The sequence below is a fragment of the Macaca mulatta genome, chromosome 10 (genome assembly GCF_049350105.2).
Source record: "Macaca mulatta isolate MMU2019108-1 chromosome 10, T2T-MMU8v2.0, whole genome shotgun sequence".
NCBI lineage: Eukaryota > Metazoa > Chordata > Mammalia > Primates > Cercopithecidae > Macaca > Macaca mulatta.
This window is the reverse complement of record NC_133415.1, coordinates 81,062,877-81,086,037: the sequence shown is the minus strand read 5'-3', so window position 1 is coordinate 81,086,037 and position 23,161 is coordinate 81,062,877. Positions and strand designations below refer to the sequence as shown.

The window sequence follows — 23,161 nt, the reverse complement described above, 5'->3', positions numbered from 1 at the left end:
AAGAGATGAAACGATCTTCGATGCCACCTAGTGTTTCTAGAGAGTTTAACATTTTATAGGCGTCTGCTCTAGCTGCTCCTTCCTAGCTCTGTGAGCTAAGTGTTTCAGAGTAGAAACCAACCCAGCACTTTGGGAGGCCGAGACGGGCGGATCACGAGGTCAGGAGATCGAGACCATCCTGGCTGACACGGTGAAACCCCGTCTCTACTAAAAAATACAAAAACTTAGCCGGGCGAGGTGGCGGGCGCCTGTAGTCCCAGCTACTCGGGAGGCTGAGGCAGGAGAATGGTGTAAACCCGGGAGGCGGAGCTTGCAGTGAGCTGAGATCTAGCCACTACACTCCAGCCTGGGCGACAGAGCAAGACTCCGTCTCAAAAAAAAAAAAAAAAAAAAAGAAACCAAAAGGAGTAGGATTCACCTTGTTTTCATCTCTGACGTAGGCTCATCATTCCGAACCTTTGCATCTAGCGCTGTGTTCTCCAGGGCAAGCCCTTTCTTCTCTCTTGTTAAACAGTAGCTCCTGTTTCTTCCTGACTCTTTTTAGGAGACTTAGTCCACCTGAGACCTAGTTTTTCTTTATCATGACTGGAGGAGCTAGGGATGCTGATAGGGCTGTGAGATGTAGTCTTTGTTACTCCTGATATTTTTGTATTGAAGACTGTTTTCAAGAGTCTTGCTGTCCCTACTTCTGTTCTACATTTTAGAGAAGAGATGTGCAGGAAAAGTAGTTCCTCTGGATTAGCCATCAGGGCTTAAAAAACTGACATCTCATCCTGCCCTGTACTTGGGTGGAAACCTGTGGAAATCTATGTGAAGAAAGAGAATGCAAACTGTGGGTGAATTGGGAAATTCTGATCTAAAATAATGGTCTCTACTGCATGTGTAAGAGTCCAGCCCAGGAAACTCTTTTCTTCCTTTTATGTATTCATAGCATAGGGTCAGGGGTAATTGCCTCTGTTAGTAAAATAACATGCAGAACCTCCAGCGTTTTAATTCTGAAAGGAAATCTCTTGAGTAGGTAAGGGCAGATGGATTATGAGGTCCCAATTTTCCTGTCTTTGGGTCTTTTACTTTAATTTATCCTATCACTGTCATGCTGGTTTCCAGTAAATATATTTGCTCCTTTCTTAAAGCTCTTGCTTCCCAGCCTGGGCAACATAGCAAGATCCACCTCTACAAAAATAAAAACTAAAAAATTAGCCAGGCATGGTGGTGCTATGCCTGTAGTCCCAGTTACTCAGGAGGCTGAGGTAGTAGGATACCACCAGCCCGAGAGTTCAAGGCTGCAGTGAGCTATGATGGTGCCACTGCACTCCAGCCTGGGCGACAGAGTGAGACCCTGTCTCCAAAAAAAAATCAAAAAAACTCTTGCTTCTATCTGACAAAAATTGGTTCCCTTTGGGCTGGCATTTCCTTTATTCAATCTTTTTATTATTATTATTATTATTATCATCATCAAAGATAGAAACCTTCATTATTCATTTCTGCCTCTTGCTCTTCCCAGTCCACTTTGCCTTCATTCCATCTCCGAATGTAGTAAATTTTTTTTTTTTTTTTTTTGCAATGGAGTTTTGCTCTTTCTGCCCAGGCTGGAGTGCAATGGCGCAGTCTTGGCTCACTGCAACCTCCACCTCCCAGGTTCAAGCGATTCTCCTACCTCAGCCTCCCAAGTAGCTGGGGTTACAGGCATGTGCCACCACACCCAGCTAATTTTTTGTATTTTTAGTAGAGATGGGGTTTCGCCATGTTGGTTGGCTGGTCTCGAATACCAGACCTCAGGTGATCCACCCACCTCGGCCTCCCAAAGTGCTGGGATTACAGGCGTGAGCCACCGCACCTGGCCCAAATGTAGTAATTCTAATTCCAGAATATGTCTCAAATGCATCCATTTCCATGTATCATCATTTTTCCATGCTTCAGTTCTTCTCTGTAGTCCATTTTTGCATGTAATAACAAGTAATTCTTTAACATGGAAAATGGATCACACTTTAAAAACCTTCAATGATTTCCTCATGCACTTAGCATAAAATTTGAACTCCCTATTAAGGACCTACCTGGAAATGGATGATCTGACTGCCAGGCTCATCTCTTCCTACTTCCTCCTGCCATCCCCACCAGCTTCACCTTGTGCGTGACACCTGCACTGATTTTCAGTTCCTCATACAACCAAGCCTTCTCCCACCTCCGGGTTACCACAGATGCTGTTCTCTGTGCTTGGAATACTATTTTCTACACTCATCCTTCCTCAGAGAGACCCACCTGTAATCCAAATTTGGCGCTTGATACTTCATCTCTAGTAGCAGTCTATTTTTGATTGCATTCATGGTGGTGTATAATTATATATGTATTTGTTTTATTTGTTTAATGTCTGCTTTTCACCCACAAGTTTATATTGTCCTTGAGGGCAAGAACTGCACTTATATTTGATTCCCCACTCTTTGCTCTGTACGTAGCCCAGTGCCTGGTAGGTACAAAATATATATTTGTTGAAAGAATGAATGAAAAGTAATGCATGAATTGTTCCTCTACTGCTGAATACTATGGTTGTTCTCAGTTTTGGGTCATTCTAAATAATGATGAAGTAAATAATTAGGACATAAAGATTTTTATTTCCTTAGGGTATGTTCTCAGAAATGAAATTGCTGGGTCAAAAAGTATTTTCAAAAAGTTTTCTTAAGGCTCATAAAATGTATTTCCAAGTCACTTGCTCGGAATTAGGGTTGGAATTTTAAACTGCCTCCCTTTTTGCTTTCTTACTTGTTTTTATAGTGTCAGAGTCTCACTGTATGTGTCACTCAGGCTGGACTGCAGTGGTGTGATCATGGCCTTGAACTCCTGGGCTGAAGTGTTCCTCCCAGTAGTTAGGACTACAGCCTCTTGAGTAGTTGGGACTACAGGCATGCACCACCATACCTGGCTAATTTTTTTTTTTTAATGTAGAGATGAGATCTTGCTGTGTTGCCCAGGCTGGTCTCAAACTTCTGGCCTCAAGTAGTCTTCCCACCTCTACCTCCCAAAGTGCTGGGATTACAGGTGTGAGCTACCACGCCCAGCTCCTTTTTTCATCCTTAATTTTATATATGAAACATACAAGAGGAGAACAGATCAAATAATAAAATTTAGCTTCCCACTCTCATAAAACTGATTTATTTGAATACTTATTCTTTGCCACACGTGAGATTATCTCTTTGTGTGGCAGATATTGTTGTTCCAATTTTATGTATTTATTTATTATTTATTTTTGAGACGGAGTCTCGCTCTGTCGCCTAGACTGGAGTGCAGTGGTGTGATCTCGGCTCACTGCAACCTCCACCTCCCGGATTCAAGCGATTTCCTGCCTCAGCCTCCTGAGTAGCTGGGGTTACAGGTGTGCACCACCATGCCCAGCTAATTGTTGTCTTTTTAGTAGAGACAGGGTTTCTCCTTGTTAGCCAGGCTGGTCTTGAACTCCTGACCTCAGGTGATCCACCCTCCTCAGCCTCCCAAAGTGCTGGGATTACAGGCATTAGCCACTTCACCCAGCCCCAATTTTACAGATGAGGAAACTGGACCTAGAAAACAGATGTGCTCAAGTTCATAGAAACCCACACTATCTCATGTCAAATCATTGTGATAACCTCCCTGCACTAACTAATTTACATTTGCTCCAAAACTGCTGCAAATTTAATGTCACCTCACCCAAATATTCTGCTTCTTAACTGCTGCATCCATATGAATGCCCTCCCACTCACCCACCAGTCCTTGCTTCCTTGCCACATGATGCTAGAGGCTGGGGTACCATGCCCCCTTAGATCCCTAGAAAGATATTAAATCAGCTGGCCATCCAGAACCCTCCTGTATGGTTCACTCTGAGATGCATGTCATCTTTGTGTGGTGGTAATTAACATGAGGATAAATGGCCCATTCCTTCAGTTATGTCCCCATTCCCATTTACAAGGGTAGGCCATTTTGGCCTAACATCATAACGACAGGCTCCTAACCACGTAGTAATCATGTAAAGAGCATGCTATACTTACATAACAGAAAGGGCATTCTGCCCCCCGAAGATTCTTGTGTTGTTGAACTCTAAGGAGCTTATGGCTGTTTAGGGGGAGAGGTGCATTCTCTATGTTAGGCTGCATAACCTGGGCCCATGTTTTTCCCCCCAGGAAAAAGGTAGAATGTGCTTCTGGGTCAGGGTTTGGTGCAGCAGTTTGCATGTTTGATGTTTATCCCTGCTAATAATTCCTCTAATTTCTCTTAACCTTTCAGGCTCTCCCTGCATGTCCTATCCAGGCCACCTGTGAGGCTGCTTCCAAGGAGGAAAACAAGGAAAAAAATCGATATGTAAACATCTTGCCTTGTGAGTGCCTTTAGTGTTTCTTGGGATGTAACCTGAAATTACATCTCTAGAGGGATTTTCTGAAGATGGAAAGAATCTTCCAGTTGGGCACAGCAGGGTAGATAACAAGAGTGGGTTCATGGCAGGACTCAGTCGCTCATACCTGTAATCCCAGAACTTTGGAAGGCCAAGGTGGGAGAATCACTTGAGCCCAGGAGTTTGAAACTAGCCTGGACAATATAGTGAGACCTCATCTCTACAAAAACCTTAAAAAATTAGCCAGGCATGGTGTCGTGTGTCTGTCATTCCAGCTACTCAGGAGGCTAAGGTAGGAGGATCGCTTGAGCCCAGGGAGGCGGAGGTTGCAGTGACTCAAGATCGTGTCACTGCACTCTAGCCTGGGTGACAGGGCAAGACCCTGTCTCAAAAAAATAAAGTAAAATAAATAAAATAAGTAATAATAAATTAATTAATTAAAATAAATAAATAGAGTAGGTGGAAGACTTTGGTCTGAAAGAGCCTTTATTGATCCCACATACTCAGAGTCGGTTAGGATGATCCAGGAGGATTTTTGTGTCAGGCCTCAAGTTTCTAGGAGGTTCTGGAGAGCCAGCTTCACTAGGATCAGGCAGGAAGCAGCGGGTGATAGTGGTGGTAGAGATGGTTTTTTGTGGTATTCTTTGAAAGAAATTCTAGGCCGGGCGCGGTGGCTCAAGCCTGTAATCCCAGCACTTTGGGAGGCCGAGACGGGCGGATCATGAGTTCAGGAGATCGAGACCATCCTGGCTAACACGGTGAAACCCCATCTCTACTAAAATACAAAAAAAATTAGCCGGGCGAGGTGGCGGGCACCTGTACTCCCAGCTACTCGGGAGGCTGAGGCAGGAGAATGGCATGAACCCAGGAGGCAGGGCTTGCAGTGAGCTGAGATCCGGCCACTGCACTCCAGCCTGGGCAACAGAGCCAGACTCTGTCTCAAAAAAAAAAAAAAAAAAAAAAGAAAGAAATTCTAATGCAGAGTTCTCTGTATAAACCTTTCCCAGAGTTAGCCATTGCTAATCAGTTGATCCATAAGTCAACAGACATTTTTCTAGGCCTTTGGTATCCAGAATGAGATATGCATAATTTAATGAAATATGAGAGGAAGATGTTTGAACCTCACTTGATTTTTATATTTGCTTTTCAAAAAAAAAAGTTTCCTAATCCTCAGAACCTGTGAATGTTTTATTTTTTTACTTTTTATAGAGATGGTCTTGCTGTGTTGCCTTGGCTGGTCTGAAACTCCTGGCCTCAAACAGTCCTCCTGCTTCAGTCTCCCAAAGCGTTGGGATTACAAGCATGAGCCAGTGAGCCCAGCCAGTATATTTGCTTTTTAAAAATTCATCCGGCCGGGTGTGGTGACTCATGCCTGTAATCCCAGCACTTTGAGAGGCCGAGACGGGCGGATCACAAGATCAGGAGATCGAGACCATCCTGGCTAACATGGTGAAACCCCGTCTCTACTAAAAAATACAAAAAACTAGCCGGGCGAGGTGGCGGGTGCCTGTAGTCCCAGCTACTCAGGAGGCTGAGGCAGGAGAATGGCGTGAATCCGGGAGGCGGAGCTTGGAGTGAACTGAGATCCGGCCACTGCACTCCAGCCTGGGCAACAGCGAGACTCCATCTCAAAAAAAAAATAAAATAATAAAATGAAAATAAAAATTCATCCTTTTAAATTTTTTATTTCATTTATTTTTTTAGAGACAGGGCCACCCAAGCTGGGGTGCAATGATGTGTCGTAGATACGTATCCTCGAATTCCTGGGCTCAAGTAATCCTCCAGCCACAGCCTGCTGAGTAACTAGAACTACAGGTTCATGCCACCATGCCTGGCTAATTTTTTTTTTTAGACACGGTCTTGCTGTGTTGCCCAGCCTGGTCTCAAACTCTTGGTGTCAAGCAATCCTCCCACTTTTGACCTCTCGAAGAATGGGGATTACATGCATGAGCCACGACACCCAGACCCTAAAAATTTTATATTTCAGGGTACATAATACATTAGCATATGTGCATAATTTGTCAATAAATGAGCATATATTAGAGATGCCTGTTTACATTTTTATAAGTGAAGTATGGAACCAAAAAATTAGGACCACTACACTATGCATTTACAGATACTTTTGTCTTTTTCTTTTTTCTTTCTCACTCTGTCACCCAGGCTGGAGTGCAGTGGCATGATCTCAGCTCACTGCAGGCTCCACCTCTTGGGTTCAAGCCATTTTCCTGCCTCAGCCTCCCAAGTAGCTGCGACTACCTACAGGCACATGCCAGACACCACACCCAGCTAATTTTGTATTTTTAGTAGAGACAGAGTTTCACCATGTTGGCCAGGCTGGTCTGGAACTCCTGACCTCAAGTGATCCACCTGCCTCTGCCTCTCGAAGTGCTGGAGTTATGGGCGTGACCCACTGTGCTCGGCCTTGTCTTCTTATTTATGTGCATATGTTGGAGGAGGGGGATGTGTGTATGTGTGTGGGTGTGGGTATGTGTGTATATAATACATATTTTTTAATATGATTAGTATACTGTACACATTTCTCTCTTTTAACAGTATATATTGTCAGTTCATCTGTCAAGAAACTTTCCTTTTTCTCAGCTACTTAGTATTCCACATTGTAGATGTATCTTAATTTATTTAACTAGTCCCCTAATGATAGTTAAGGTATTCCCAATTTTTTGCGGTGTTATATTGTTGGAGTGGCATCTTTATACAAGTATGAGTCAGTGCACATAGGCACAGATGTCTCAACTGTCCTGGTTGCATCAGGTTCTGTGAGAAATAAATTTTGATTTTACTGAAATATTGTGGTTTGTTTCCTAGATGACCACTCTAGAGTCCACCTGACACCAGTCGAAGGGGTTCCAGATTCTGATTACATCAATGCTTCATTCATCAACGTAAGGAGCGGGTGCTTTCCCCCTCACTTCCCTGCCTGACCATTGCCACCATCTCTTGGCTCCTCCACAGCTGTGTGTTAGAAGAAATATTTGTCGTTTCATGTTTCCTGTGACAAACCTGGTTTTTTTAAGTGACTGAATTTTTTTTTATGGTCAGTCAAATAGTTTTAATCATTTTCTTAAATTTACCCTCTTGTCGTTCCCTAAGGTTTCCCATGTAGAAATCTGTATCTAAATATGTATTTTATGGTAAGAGTCAGTGAATCCTTTATTGAGCTGATTCTAATTACAAATAAAAGCAGGCCTTGCCCTCAACAGTAAAAATAAGGGAGAACAGGACAAGAATACCTGACATGACACCAGCTATGTTATGTATTATATATGTGTGTATATATATATATGACTATCTGGTTAGTCATATATGAACCAAGGCCTGAGGGAAGAGTTGCTACTAAGAGGAGGTTTTTAAAGATGATTTAGAGAATGTTTATAGAACATTCTGTGTGAGATATTTGAGGGTTTTGTTTGGTTGGTTTTGTCTTTGCCAGTAGCCTGAAAAAACACATAAAGAGATAAGAGTATGTTTTATAGGTTTTGGGGAAGGATCCTATAGAGACAGTGAATTTGAACAGGAAAAAGAGAGAGGGAAAGCTGGCAAAAGCAAGTCTGGCTCTTGATGCAAGATGCGTGAGAAGACTGGATAAAATTTCCGCTTGCATGTTTATAGCAACATTAGTCATAAAAGAAGGTGGAAGCACTCCAAGTGTCCATTGACAGATGAGTGAATAAATTAAATGTGGTACATGCATACAGTGGAATGTTATTCAGCCTTTAAAAGGAGGGAAATTGGCCGGGCGCGGTGGCTCAAGCCTGTAATCCCAGCACTTTGGGAGGCCGAGACGGGTGGATCACGAGGTCAGGAGATCGAGACTATCCTGGCTAACACGGTGAAACCCCGTCTCTACTAAAAAATACAAAAAACTAGCCGGGCGAGGTGGCGGGCGCCTGTAGTCCCAGCTACTCGGGAGGCTGAGGCAGGAGAATGGCGTGAACCCGGGAGGCGGAGCTTGCAGTGAGCTGAGATCCGGCCACTGCACTCCAGCCTGGGCGACAGAGCGAGACTCAAAAAAAATAAAAAATAAAAAAATAAAAATAAAAGGAGGGAAATTCTAATACATACTACAACATGGATGAACCTGGAAGACATCATGCTAAGTGAAATAAGCCAGTCACAAAAGGACGAATATTGTTTGATTGTACATATAGAATATAGACTATATATACATATGTAGAGCAGTCAAATTCATAGGGACAGAAAGTAGAATAGTGGTTGCTGGGGGAGGGAGGAATGAGGAGTGGGTACAGAGTTTCAGCTGGGGAAGATGAAAAAGTTCTGTAGATGGATGGTGGTGATGGTTGCATGACAGTGTGAATATACTTAATGCTACAGAACTGTACACTTAAAATGGCTAAAATCGGCCGGGCACGGTGGCTCACACCTGTAATCCCAGCACTTTGGGAGGCCAAGGCAGGTGGATCACTTGAGGTCAGAAGTTTGAGGTCAACCTGGCCAAGATGGTGAAACCCCGTCTCTACTAAAAAAAATACATATATACAAAAATTAGGCATGGTGGCAGGCGCCTGTAATCCCAGCTACTAGGGAGGCCGGGGCAGAGAATTGCTTGAACCTGGAAGGCGGAGGTTGCAGTGAGCCCAGATGGCGCCACTGCACTCCAGCCTGGGCGACAGGGTGAGACTCTTTCTCAAAAAAAAAAAGAGTCAAAATGGCTAAAATTGTAAATTTTATGTTGTATTTTACCATAAGAAAAAAAAAAGAACACTGATGGAGAGATTAGTGTGAACGTAAGAAGGGCTGTTTCTTCCTCTGAGAGTGTTAAAGGAGAGGACAGAATGGATAGAGATGACTTGTAGGTGTGGATAAAGCAAGCTGAGGCAACTCACCTATGTTTTCATGGTTGTCTACTGAACAAATGGGATGGGACTGTGACATGAGAGCAGCGAAAGTTTGGAACAGCTTCTAAGGTCCATGAGAAAAGGATACTGAAGAGAGAAAGTGAAGGGCATGTCTAGCTGCACTGAGGGCCTGCCTACCTACAATGGGATGTCATTGATGGGGGTTGGGGGGTGCTGAGTTGTATGATTTGTTTTTTCTTTTTTTTTTCTTCATCTGCACCCTGGGATTGGTGGTAAATGCAGAGAACATGTGGTACTCAGACAAAAGGGAAGGTCAGTTGCTGGTTCAAGTAGTCAACCAAGGGCTTCAGTTTCAGTAGAAAAGAAAAGCATCAGGAAGTTGTTAGGAATAAACTAATATTCTAGGAAAAACTGGTAGGATTGAGGAACTGGAGATCTTGAGAAAACGAAAGAACAGCATAAGAAAAGGAGAAAGATGAAAGAAAAAGAGGTTGTATCCAAAAAATAGGCTATTAGATGGACTTCAGAAATGGGGCAGTCCAGGCATTCTCACTGGAGTGAATTTGCTGAAGTTCCTGTATGTATGTTTAACGTTAATATTTACATGTTTGTGGTTTTAAGGAAAGGGACCCTGACTAGACAAATAATTGCTGCAGTCAATAAGGAAAATGGAGAAAGGCTATTAATCAGCAGGAATTCCTAGAACTTACTTCAAAGATCATGATGAAGAGATTAGGTGGAATAGGTTGACTTCAATGTTACGCAGAAGAGTAACGCAAGATCAGTTAGTGTGTCCAGCTGCAGGTAAGAGAATACTCAACTAAAAGTTGTCTAGATGGGAACATTGTTTTTTTTTTTTTTTTTTTTTTTTTTGGAGACAGTCTCACCCTGACACCAAGTCTGGATTGTAGCGGTGCGATCTTGGCTTACTATGACCTCTGCCTCCTGGGCTCAAGTGATTCTCATGCCTTAGCCTCCCGAGTAGCCGGGATTACAGACGTGCCACCATGCTCAGCTAATTTTTTGTGTTTTTAGTAGAGACGGTGTTTTGCTACGTTGGCCAGGCTGGTCTTGAACTCCGGGCCTCAAGTGATCCACCTGCCTCTGCCTCCCAAAGTGCTGGGATTACAGATGTGAGCCACTGTGCCCAGCTGGGAACATATATTTGTCTCATAATATGAAAGCAAATGCAGACAAGTTCTTGAGTTGGCTGATTCCATAGGTCAGTGACATCCTTACAAACCCAGGTGCTTCCATCTTTCTACTTAGTTATGCTTAGCCCTGTCAACAGTCTCATGGTCACAAGATGGCTGCAGTAGTCCCAAGCATTATTTGTAAACACAGCATCCTGCACAGAAGAGGAACATACCTGCCTATGATTTTCTGTCTATTAGGGAGGAAGGCTTTTCACAGAATCCTCCCCACCACCCTGTCCTCAGGACTAGCAGGCCAGGATTGGATCACATGTTCACATCCCTCTCTAATCACTGGCTAGGACCTTGAGAATGATCATGATTTACCCCTCTGAGCCTGGGGAATGGGCACCTTTCAAGCCAGTGAAAGGTTAATGTTCAAACAAAATTGTGGCTCTGATGGCAAAGAATAAAGTGAGGAATGGCTTTGAGTTAGTAACCAGCAGCATCTGCCACCGTAACCGGTTTGGTCCCTTCCCACATTGAAGGTGAAAATTGACAAAAATTAATTGTATGTTAAGGCTGTTAAGCAGCTGAGATGGGGATCTCTTCATGGTAATAGCACAGTAGAAAGAAATAGGCTTATCCCTTGACCATGTTTAGTTAGAGCTTACACTAGGGCATCCCATAATGCCTTGATGGTTATTAGACAGTTATTAGTTATTAGTAGACAGAGTTTAGATGAAGAGGGCTAAATGGGGGACCTTATGAACTCAATGAGGGAACAAAAGCAGGGAAAAACCTGTGGTTAACCATAAGTGGGGAGCAGAGATTACAGATTTGGATTTCACAGTTTATTAAACTCAGTCAACATTTTTTGAGCACCTGCTGTGTGCCAAGCACTGTGGGTAGGCTTAAAGGTTACACAGGTAAGATGTAATCCCTCATATACTACACAGGTAGTTAGGTCATTTCCTGTAATGTGCTATGTGTGCAAAGGAGGTATTGCCAGGTTCTGTGGAGTTCAGAGAAAAAACATTCAGCCCAACCTGGTAACCCAGTAGAGCTCATTATTGAAGAGTGAGTCAGAGTTCAGGAGAAGAAAGTTGGGCAGAAACTTCAAAGCAAAGGAGAAACATGAGCAAAGTCACAGAGACTAGAAATAGCAGTCTTAGGTCATAAGGTATAAGATGGGAAGTGGTGGGAGATGAGACTTGATCTTGAAAGGTAGTGGATGTCAAGTGTGTCCATTGGGGTTCTTACTTGCAGACTACAGAGTGTACCTTTCATCCACTCTTTTAAGCAGAAAGGGGTTTATTATAAGATACTAGGTATCTTACAAAACCTGTGGAAGGTCCAGTGAGCCAGGCTTAGATGCTGCTCAGCAAAGAGCAGAGCAGCTATAGATGTATGCAACATGTGACTGTCTTAGTGAAACCTCTGCACAGTGCTGCAGAAGAACCGGATGCTTCTACTACTATGCTTGCCCAAAGACCAGATTTCTAGCACAGTCATTATCTCATGTTGCTCATTTCTACCCCAAGTCTGTGTGGGAGCATCTGCTAGGAAGAAGCTAGATCTCGTGGATTGCTGAGCTGCTAGGGAGTCTGGGAAATTTAGCTGTAAGATAGTCAGGCTAGAAGGGAGCAGGAGTGGGTGCTAAGTGAGCCACCTTATAGTGTCTGCCAGTTTTCAGTACAGCTGAGGGGTTTTGATGAATTTATCTAGGCCATGGGGTACCATTGAAAAGTGTTCAAGGCAAGGAGTAGTGTGGCCACAATTACATATTGATCACTGCGGCTATCATGTACAACATGGATTTAGGAGAGACCAATTGGGGGCTATTGCAATAGCAGGTCACAAATGATGAGGATTGATGAGAAAGCGGCAATGAAGTGAAAACTACGTGGAGGTAGAATTTAGCAAGAATTGGTGGTTGATTTATATATGAGAGACTGGAGGGTGATTTATCCATGTAGATGTATCCAGCATACAGTTGGTCATATTGAAATGGAGCTCAGAGGAAATACTCTAGAGCTGTGGACTTGGAAGTCATTAAAGAAAGGAGTGGGGCAAGAAAAGAGACCTTGGACCCACAGCCCCTGCCAGGCACATTGAACCAGGTGCCCATGGGTGAGATGGAAGGAGACCAAGAGAAGAGAGCATCTGAGAAGGCAAAGAGTAAAGCATGGCTCAGGAAGGGTTTGGCAGCCAACAGTGTTATGTACAGATAGAGATCCAGTGGGAAAGAGGAACAAATTTTCTCTGGGCTTAGTGTGTAGGGCAGCATCCTTTGCTGAAGCAAATTCAGAGGCCGTTGTTACATCCTTTTTGTGGGCTGCTAGTTAACACTTATCAAACCCTTTTTTCCCCCTAACTTTATTGAGGTATAATATATAAAACATAAAATTCATCCATTTTAAGTGAGAATTCAGTGATTTTTGGTAAGTTTACCAAGTTATGCAGCCATCGCCATAAATGTTTTAGAACATTTTCTAACAACTTTATTGAGATATAATTCACATACCATATATCTCACCCAGAGTTTACAATTCAGTGTTTTTTTAGTATATTCACAGATAAATGCAGCCCATCACCAGTCAATTTCAGAACATTGTCATCCCCTCAAAAGAAGAACCTTGTACTCTAGCTGTTGTCCCCTTAGTTTTAGAGCACATTGCTCACCCCAAAAAGAGCTTCAGTGTCTAAATACAATTAATCTCCATTCTCACCCCCCTGGCAACCACTTAACTTTTTGCATAGAGAACTAAGACCACACACATGGATCTTGAAGGGAACTAGGCACCATGGAGTAGTGGTGAAAGGCCGAGGAAAGTGGGGTTTGTAGTTTGGGAAACACATAGGTCAGCTGACCTAACACTGGTCACAGGAGGAGATGAAACAGGGACAGTGGCACAGTTGGCAGGTGGGCTTCCAGCCTAGAGCCTTAGGAGAAACCAGTTTCCTTACTCATTTTTAGATGTCTAAAAATATATAGGATTTTTTTTTTTTTTGAGACGGAATTTCACTCTTGTTGCCCAGGCTGGAGTTCAATGGTGTGATCTCACTGCAACCTCTGCATCCGGGGTTCAAGCAATTCTCCTGCCTCAGCCTCCTGAGTAGCTGAGATTACAGGCATGCACCACCACGCCCTGCTAATTTTGTGTTTTTAGTAGAGATGGGGTTTCTCAAACTCCCAACTTCAGGTGATCTGCCACCTCGGCCTCCCAAAGTGTTGGGATTACAGGCATGAGCCACCACGCCCAGCCTAGAATATATAGGATCTTTAGACATGTTTCTTTTTACTGGTAGGAATGTAGCTACCACCTAGAGCCCACTGAGATTCAGCTTTCAGAATCTAGAGACATCTCAGGAGCCAGAGAGCCACATTTCATCTTTGCCTTGAACATAACATAAGATCAATAGCTTTGCCTCATTCTCATTACTCTATATTAGTTAAGCAGTGCCGCCACATGTTATAATTCGATTTGAGAAGACTGCCTAGACTATTTGAGTTCTGTAAACTCTAATTCCTGGCTCCAAAGCTAATCCCTTGGGAATATCTAGACTTGGTTATCCTTGTTAAGTACCTGAACCTTTTCAGGTTTTGTTAACTGGTTCAAGTCAGACTGGAGAATTTCATTTCTATTCATTTTTGGTTTTCTCTTTCTTTTTCTTTCCTTCCCTGCACCCCAGGGCTACCAAGAAAAGAACAAATTCATTGCTGCACAAGGTAAAGTAATGACAACTTTTTACTCTTAGATTTAACCATGATCCCATAATGGGTTTGGGTTTTTACTCCCAAATGCTAAATGGATTAACCAGAATGCTGTAGCTTTTCTGTAATTTTTACCACCTGAAAGAATTGTAATCTGTCATACATGTTTACAACTAACAGCCTTCATCTTGATGACTTAGTATCCGGGAATCCATTAAAATAAGTCTTTTTGTATATGTGTATTAAAAAGACTGGAAAAGGCCGTATACACAAAACACAGTCTAGTGAGGCCCTCTGTCCTTGGTGCTAGTTAACCTTAGGTTCCAGCCAGGCTGCTCAGAGTTCGAATTAGGAATCAGTTTCCAGAGAGGATCAGCCACCTCACAGGGTCCAGGCTGGTTCTCCCCCAGCTCATGGGCCTAAGCCTCACCATTATTCAGATAGGTGGTCTAGGAACCCTCAGAGCAGGGACCCAGCACCATGTCCCTTATGTGTTCTACACACATCTCCAGGCCTGCTGTTCTAACAAGTGTCTTCACTCTTGGAACCCTAGAAAAAATATGTGGATGTTTGCAGCATTAAAAAGTAATTGAGGCCAGGCAAGGTGGCTCATGCCTGTAATCCTAACACTTTGGGAGGCCAAGATAGGAGGATCGTTTGAGCCCAGGAGTTCAAGATCAGCATGGGCAACATAGTGAAACCCCATCTCTACTAAAAATTGGCCAGGTGTTGTGATGCGCACCTGTGATCCCAGCTACTTGGGAGGCTGAGGCACAAGAATCACTTGAACCCGGGAGCCGGAGGTTGCAGTGAGCTGAGATTGCACTACTGCACTGCAGCCTGGGTGACAGAGCGAGACTTTGTCTCAAGAGAAAGAGTGATTAGGGACTACAAGATTTATAAAAACAAAGTTCTCCTCCCTTTTCTTTTCACTTTTTTAGTCTAATGCCCCTGGGGCAACCATTTTTACCTATTGGCTTCTTATGGTAGATGACATCATCTGATCCCCTTACAGAGCACCTCCCCCTCAGTCAAATAGACGTGTACCCACATATCCTCCCATTCTCCCATCCTCTCAAATCACAATTTGGGGTTAAGGTGATACTTATTATTATTATGAGTTTACAAATATTCATAGCCAAAACAGTATTATGTTATTTTTTGTATAGGTTTTTTTCCCCCTTTTTTGAAGTCATTGTGTTTTTTATATAACTACCACTGATTTTCCTCCCAAACTCTTTACCAGGTGTATATATCTTCTCTCAGTATCTTTAGATACATGAGGTTTAATTTTTTTATCTTGGGATCCTTCTAGAATCTTTTCTTCAGTTGCACTGTGGATTGGTTGCTCTCTATCCTCTGGTAGAGTTATCATTCTAAGACCAGTACCCTGGGAATTCCATTAGCTTCTCTGCTGTGTTGGATCTCATTTATTTTCCTCTGTTTGCCTCTCATTTTTGTTTAGAATTTTCTAGTGACTTCCTGAAAAAGGTTATATGGGAGGTAAATTTTGAATTCTAGCCTGAACAAGTCATCCAACCTTTCTGGGGCTGATGACACCCACCTCAGAGCATAATAGGAAGGAGTAAATGCCATATGAAGCACTTAGCTCACTGTGAGGTCCATAATGTAGGTATTCTGTCAGCAGTCATTATTTCTAATTCCCAACTGTGATATCCTTGGGAGACATCATTCGTGTTCTGTTTATATTTTGACAGCCTTCCCCCTAACCACATCCTAGTGAAATGTCTGGCACATGCATGGTAGAAACATGGAAAATACTCAGTTAGTAATGGGGTGGATGGATACATGAGTTGGATATTTAGTTGGACACATTTGGGCACAAGCTTCCAAAAGTCGGGAATGGATGTTCCCAGCCTCCCAGCATCTTTCTTCTTGGTGTATGTTCTCTTTATTTTTGCTCTTGGCTACTTTAGGACCAAAAGAAGAAACGGTGAATGATTTCTGGAGGATGATCTGGGAACAAAACACAGCCACCATCGTCATGGTTACCAACCTGAAGGAGAGAAAGGAGGTAAGAGGAGAAATTGGGTGTGAACAGCAGAGGGATCACTCTGCATATAAGCTCTGAGTTTAAGCCTGGCTGTCTACCCTTTGTGGGTGCTGTACCAGTGGTTCATCCAGAAAGACACAGGCTGAAGTCTACCAGACTTTGCTGTGGCCTGGAAGCCTCAGATGAACCTCAGGTGTGCGCCTAGAGCACATTCCCTGTATTTGGTAGTCAAACAAGGCACCCTGATTCCAAAACAGCCTGAAAGAGACTAACTTGGGCCATCAGCTAAGGAGAAGCCACAGAGGGGCTTTTTTTTTTTTTTGAGACGGAGTCTCGCTCTGTCGCCTAGGCTGAAGGGCAGTGGTGCCATCTCAGCTCACTGCAAGCTCCGCCTCCCAAGTTCACGCCATTCTCCTGCTTCAGCCTCCCGAGTACCTGGGACTACAGGCGTCTGCCACCACGCCCAACTAGTTTTTTGTATTTTTTTAGTAGAGATGAGGTTTCATCGTGTTAGGCAGGATGGTCTCGATCTCCTGACCTCATGATCCACCCATCTCAGCCTCCCAAAGTGCTGAGATTATAGGTGTGAGCCACCGTGCCCAGCCCACAGAGGGGCTTTTTTCTCCTGGCTTCTCTAGTCCCTTATTTCCCTGGTTTTCTGCCCCACCTGCTGAGGCCCTTGGTTTATCCTGGATCAGCAGAGGAAGCTTTACGAACTGAGACCCTGCAAGCCAAAGGGTATTTGAGGCCTTGGCCTGATCCTGGAAGCAGCCTCCTAACTGGTCCTTTTCCTTTTGTGGCTACCAAGTGCATGCCTGGCCTAACCAGCTCCGTCACTGGGCCACAACCAGAGCCAATCCTGGGTCCTGGGGTCGAGCCCCAGAGAGAAATACCTATTCGTTACAGTCTTTCTCAAGTCACCTTGATCTTAGGGTATCGGGTGTTATGATCAACAGCTCCACAGTAGCGTGGGAAGACATTGCTAGGGCTGGGCTTTAGGTTAGTTTCTTCCAACCAAACCTCTGGCTCTTGGAAGCTATCCAAAGCCCAGGCAACAGTAAAAGCTCTAGGCCTCTCATGGCAGGTTTGCAGTCTGCATCAGTCCACCCTGGTGGCTCACTCATAGCAGGCTGCTGGTTCGAGGGGTTCAAACAGGCTTTCTCCTAGAGCATGACCTGAAATGTTGTGGAAGTGCAGATTTTGTAGGTAAAATGGCTTCAGATTCGCCCTGAACCAAGGGAGTGTGGGTGGGAAACATTGAGAAGTATGGGACTAGGGCTGTGTGTAAATTAGGAAACTGTGCTCAATAGATGGCAGCTAAGGAACTTGAGAAAAGGGCATATTTGAATAAGTAAATGTGCAGCTGACTGAGGTAGAGAAGAGGTCAAAGGGCCCTCTGGGGGACTTTAATCTGGGCTTTGTGGGCTCTTCCTTCCGGGCCCTTTACATCTGCCATGGGCAGGAGTTCTAAGGTCAGGAAATGCATGTCTTTTTCTTCCCAGTGCAAGTGCGCCCAGTACTGGCCAGACCAAGGCTGCTGGACCTATGGGAATATTCGGGTGTCTGTAGAGGATGTGACTGTCCTGGTAGACTACACAGTACGGAAGTTCTGCATCCAGCAGGTACTGTCTCCTCTGTCCTTTCTCAGTTCTTATGTTGGACCTGCTGACCACTAAGAGAGAGGGAACAGGCTGGGTCATCCCCCCTTACTCAGGGTGGTCAGGAGTTACTGAGTATGCAGTATGTGAATTCTGAAACCAGAGATCTGGGCTCAAGGGAACTTCTCTGTCAAAGCTAAAGGAGCAGTATTTTCATGACTGATGAAAAATTACCTGTTGAGATGAAGTCTGATCATTTAAATATGACCAAGCACTGTGCAAAGGGAGTAAGAGGAGGCAGTGCAGTCTCCTAGGTGCTTGACTCACCTTTCTCCTCCTTTCCTACTCCAAAGACTCCTAATGTCAAGGATGTGATGGGCCTGCCCCAGCCCTCCAGGCAACCCTGGAGACCTGAGCAAAGGTCACCTTCAGCCAAGGGGCAGTGTGGTACTACGAAAAGAGGGCTCAGCTGGGAGCACTGCATTTTAGTTCTGACCCTGCCACTGACTAGTTGTGGGATCTTGTGTCCGTGGTTAACTAACTTCCCTGGGTACACTCACTTTTCCATTGTCACTGACAACCACAGCAGTCACCTTCCCTCCCCTGGTACTGCCCACCCTTGGGTATCAGGGCCAACACACAGGATCTCCTCACTTCACAGGTGGGCGACATGACCAACAGAAAGCCACAGCGCCTCATCACTCAGTTCCACTTTACCAGCTGGCCAGACTTTGGGGTGCCTTTTACCCCGATCGGCATGCTCAAGTTCCTCAAGAAGGTGAAGGCCTGTAACCCTCAGTATGCAGGGGCCATCGTGGTCCACTGCAGGTCAGTGTGGCCTGACCCTTGTCCCCCCACCCCTACATTTTGCCCCCATGGCCAGAGCAGGGGAATAGCACAAGGGCCCTGGCTAAGGAGGCTGACACGGAGTAGATGAACTACTGGGGCACCAGCGCAACAGCCAGAGACTCCAAGTTCTAGTGCAGGGTGGAGAATATGACTTGAGGCAGGAGAGTAGGGCAGTCCTCCAAGATTAGGAGCTGGGAGACCCTGCTATGAAGCCAAAAGGCTAGGTCAAGTGCTGGCCATGTATATTTGCAGCCTTCAGACCCTTCTAAGTATCAGAATGCTTCGTCCTAATAGCTGGAGGTCAGGATTCAGGACATACTGGAGTTGTTGGCTCCTGGAGAGTCCCAGCTCCACCCCATTCAGAATTAGGATTTAGACCCTAAAGGAAGAGCCCCCACCTGTGTTGCCCCTCCCTGTCTGCTCCCACAAGGCAGGCCAACCATCCCTATAACCCCCTGCTTTCTGGCTACAGTGCAGGTGTAGGGCGTACAGGTACCTTTGTCGTCATTGATGCCATGCTGGACATGATGCATACAGAACGGAAGGTGGACGTGTATGGCTTTGTGAGCCGGATCCGGGCACAGCGCTGCCAGATGGTGCAAACGGATGTGAGTGATCTGTGGGTCAGGTCGGGGGGGGTGGTTCCAGGACTAAAACATCTGCTCACATTGAGGATTCACTCAGACTCACAGGTAATTATAAATGATTATAATACAGTGTGATTGTGGGAGAAAGAAAGATAGAGCAGACTGTTACTGTGTCTATGTAGAAAAAGGAAGACATAAGACACTCCATTTTATTCCATACTAAGAAAAATTCTTCTGCCTTGAGATGCTGTTAATCTGTAACCCTAGCCCCAACCCTGTGCTCACAGAAACACATGCTATATTGACTCAAGGTTTAATGGATTTAGGACGGTGCAGGATGTGCTTTGTTAAAAATGTGTTTGCAGGCAGTATGCTTGGTAAAAGTCATCGCCATTCTCCAGTCTCGAGTACCCAGGGACACAATGCACTGTGGAAGGCCGCAGGGACCTCTGCCCAAGAAAGCCTGGGTATTGTCCAAGGTTCCTCCCTGCTGAGACAGCCTGAGATATGGCCCCATGGGAAGGGAAAGACCTGAACGTCCCCCAGCCCGACACCCGTAAAGGGTCTGTGCTGAGGAGGGTTAGTGAAAGAGGAAGGCTTCTTTGCAGTTGAGATAAGAGAAAGGCATCTGTTTCCTCCTCCCTGGGAATGGAATATCTTGGTGTAAAACCCGATCATACGTTCTATTTACTGGGATAGGAGAAAACCGCCTTATGGCTGGAGGTGAGACATGCTAGCAGCAATACTGCTCTTTACTGCACTGAGATGTTTGTGTAAAGTCAGACATAAATCTGGCCTACGTGCACATTGAGGCACAACACCTTTCCTTAAACTTACTTACGACACAGAGTCCTTTGCTCATGTTTTTCTGCTGACCCTCTGCCCACCATTACCCTATAGTCCTGCCACATCCCCTTCACCGAGATGGTAGAGGTAGTGATCAGTAAATACTGAGGGAACTCAGAGACCAGTCCCAGCGCGGGTCCTCCATATGCTGAGCGCCGGTCCCCTGGCCCACTGTTCTTTCTCTACACTTTGTCTCTGTGTCTTATTACTTTTCTCAATCTCTTGTCCCCCCTGACAAGAAACACCCACAGGTGTGGAGGGGCTGGCCCGCTTGAAGTGATGAAGGGCTCTTATAAATTATGTATTCAAAGAAACTGAGCACAGAGGAGGTTGTGGTTTCATGCCTGGGAGAGTCAGGAAGGCAGATGACAGGTTATTGGACTTCAAGGATTAGGGAACAGGCAGCTGAAAGAACCAGTGCCCAGAGACATGATGAAGCTCAGCCATATCTGGGAGGAGCAGTGAGACTGGCTCTGCAGTTGGAGCCTAGCACCAGGAGGGAGGCAGGGACCAGACTATCGGAGACTTTGGGTGTCTCCAGTTTCTGACAGCCCCTTCAGACTATTAAATCTGCACTCTCAGAATGAAGAGGAATTGAGTTTGTCCTTCTCTCCAGGCGTCCACCACCCCCAAGGTAGACCTGGACCCTTCTTCCCAAGTTAAGCAGCCCCACAGGGACTCCTGCATTTCAAGTCCCACTTCACTAAATTGGGATAATAAGAGGAAGTCCTTTTATTCCTGCTAGGATCAAAGGAGAAATGGACTGGAGTGAAGTGGGGGTGGGAGCGGGTGATCTGGCATGAGAACTATGTTGTATGTAAGCAAGAACTTGTGTGTCATTCGTGTTTCAGATGCAGTATGTCTTCATATACCAAGCCCTTCTGGAGCATTATCTCTATGGAGATACAGAACTGGAAGTGACCTCTCTAGAAACCCACCTGCAGAAAATTTACAACAAAATTCCAGGAACCAGCAACAATGGATTAGAGGAGGAGTTTAAGGTGAATTGGAGCTGGATAACCTCCTTCAGACTGAAAGATCCTTGTAATCTGTGGAACATGGGATGCCTGACTGTGCATTTGCCAACAGTGAATCCCCTTGTGAGGCATGCCAGTGGTTAAGGAGGTGGTCTTTTCCTCATACTCTAGTAATTCTCAGCTCATCCTGCATGTTGGAATCACTTCATTTGTGTTTGAGTAGGGAGAAGCAGGCAACAGTATTTTAAGGCCCCCAACCCTCCGAGGTGATTATGATATACAGCAAGAGCAGTTTTTTCTGTAAGAGCCAGATAATAAATATTTTGGCTTTGCAGGCCACATGGTTTCTGTCCAGCTACTTAGTGCTGTCTTTGTAACACAAAGGCAACCATAACCAATAGGTAAACATAATGAGTGTAGCTGTTTTGTAAAACTTTATTTGCAGGCAGCAGACCACATTTGGCCTCTGGACCTTAGATCACTGATAGCTCCTATATGCCACTAGACAATGGTTCCCAACACACCTAAGGCATATGTCTCACACTGTCATCAGTAAAAGTACTCTCCCAGCCCGGGCACAGTGGCTCACCCCTGTAATCCCAGCACTTTGGGAGGCTGAGACAGATGGATCACGAGGTCAGGAGTTCAAGACCACCGTGGCCAATATGGTGAAACCCCATCTCTACTAAAAATACAAAAAGTAGCTGGGCATGATGGCGCATGCCTATAGTCCCAGCTACTGGGGAGGCTAAGGCGAGATAATCGCTTGAACCTGGAAGGCAGAGGTTGCAGTGAGCCAAAATTGTGCCACTGCACTCCAGCCTAGGCAACAGAGCTAGACTCCATCTCAAAAAAAAAAGTGCTCTCTCAGAAGCAGGAGATTCTGGGTTGGGGTGGGGAGGACCACTTTCCTTAGAGAAGTTCTCAAATAATAGCACATGCACAGATTTCCTTGGGATCCTGTCAAGATGTGGGTTCTTTTGCCAGGCGTGGTGGCTCATGCCTGTAATCCCAGCACTTTGGGAGGCCGAGTCAGGCAGATCACCTGAAGTCAGGAGTTCAAGACCAGCCTGGCTAACATGGTGAAACCCCATCACTTCTAAAAGTACAAAAATTAGCCAGGCATGGTGGCACATGCCTGTAATCCCAGCTAGTTGGAAGGCTGGGGCAGGAGAATCACTTGAACTCAGGAGGCAGAGATTGCAGTAAGCTGATTGCGGCACTGCATTCCAGCCTGGGTGACAGAGCAAGACTCTGTCTCAAAAAAAAAAAAAAAAAAAAAAAAGATGTAGGTTCTGATTCAGCAGGTATGAGTTAGAGCTTGAGATTCTGCATTTCTTTCTCTTTTTTTTTTTTTTTTTTTTGAGATGGAGTTTCACTCTTGTCACCCGGGCTGGGGCTGGGGTGTGCAATAGCGCGATCTCAGCTCACTGCAACCTCTGCCTCCGGGTTCAAGGGATTCTTCTGTCTCAGCCTCATGAGTAGCTGGGTCTACAGGCACGTACCACTACCCCTGGCTAATTTTTAGTAGAGAGAGGGTTTCACCATGTTGGTTATGTGGGTCTCAAACTCCTAAGCTAAGTTGATCGCCCACCTTGGCCTCCCAAAGTGCTGGGATTACAGGCATGAGCCACCATGCCCGGCTTGAGATTCTGCATTTCTAATAAGATGGAGCCAACGCTGCTGGTGTATGGGCTACACTTTGAATAGCAAATGTCAAGAAGGAGCCTCAGAATCAGGGGAAGGGAGGATGCGATTCTGAATAAGTTTGAAGAGCCTAAGGCAGCCTCTGGGGGTGGAACTGCAGAGTGGACACACTCCCTCTACAATGCTGGGATCCCTTGTTCCAGGATCACAAAATTCCAGGCCAGGAGACTCTCAAGAGAGTCCACAGGAGCCTGGAAGGTAGCATTTCCCAAACAGGCTCTTGGCTTCAGGGTTCTGACAAGAACATATGGGAACAGAGGTCAGGGCCCTGGTGAGAAGAGCAGTATGGAGCCAGAGTGGCCTGAAGGTGCAGGCCGAGTGACAGGTATAATCTTGTCAAGTTCAGTTACTGGGATTAGTAATGTTTCCCCTCCCCTTCCCAATTCAGAAGTTAACATCAATCAAAATCCAGAATGACAAGATGCGGACTGGAAACCTTCCAGCCAACATGAAGAAGAACCGTGTTTTACAGATCATTCCATGTAAGAGCCCTCCCTCCACTCCAGAGCCTTATTGCCCCATCCCTCAATTCCCTCCACC

General features: G+C 45.1%; 1 protein-coding gene across 50 annotated transcripts in view; it reads left to right on the top strand.

The window, feature by feature from the left end:
* The window catches only part of PTPRA (protein tyrosine phosphatase receptor type A), a 170,813-nt gene that overhangs the window by 135,178 nt on the left and 12,474 nt on the right, over positions 1-23,161 (top strand). For all 50 annotated transcript variants that reach the window (XM_077951338.1, XM_015149418.3, XM_077951378.1 and 47 more), the window contains 9 exons: positions 4,252-4,342; positions 7,181-7,257; positions 14,022-14,058; positions 15,981-16,078; positions 17,560-17,679; positions 18,317-18,483; positions 18,977-19,112; positions 20,789-20,938; positions 23,010-23,103. In XM_077951338.1, coding sequence (XP_077807464.1) covers positions 4,252-4,342; positions 7,181-7,257; positions 14,022-14,058; positions 15,981-16,078; positions 17,560-17,679; positions 18,317-18,483; positions 18,977-19,112; positions 20,789-20,938; positions 23,010-23,103 — 970 coding nt within the window. The remainder of the gene's footprint in view (positions 1-4,251; positions 4,343-7,180; positions 7,258-14,021; positions 14,059-15,980; positions 16,079-17,559; positions 17,680-18,316; positions 18,484-18,976; positions 19,113-20,788; positions 20,939-23,009; positions 23,104-23,161) is intronic.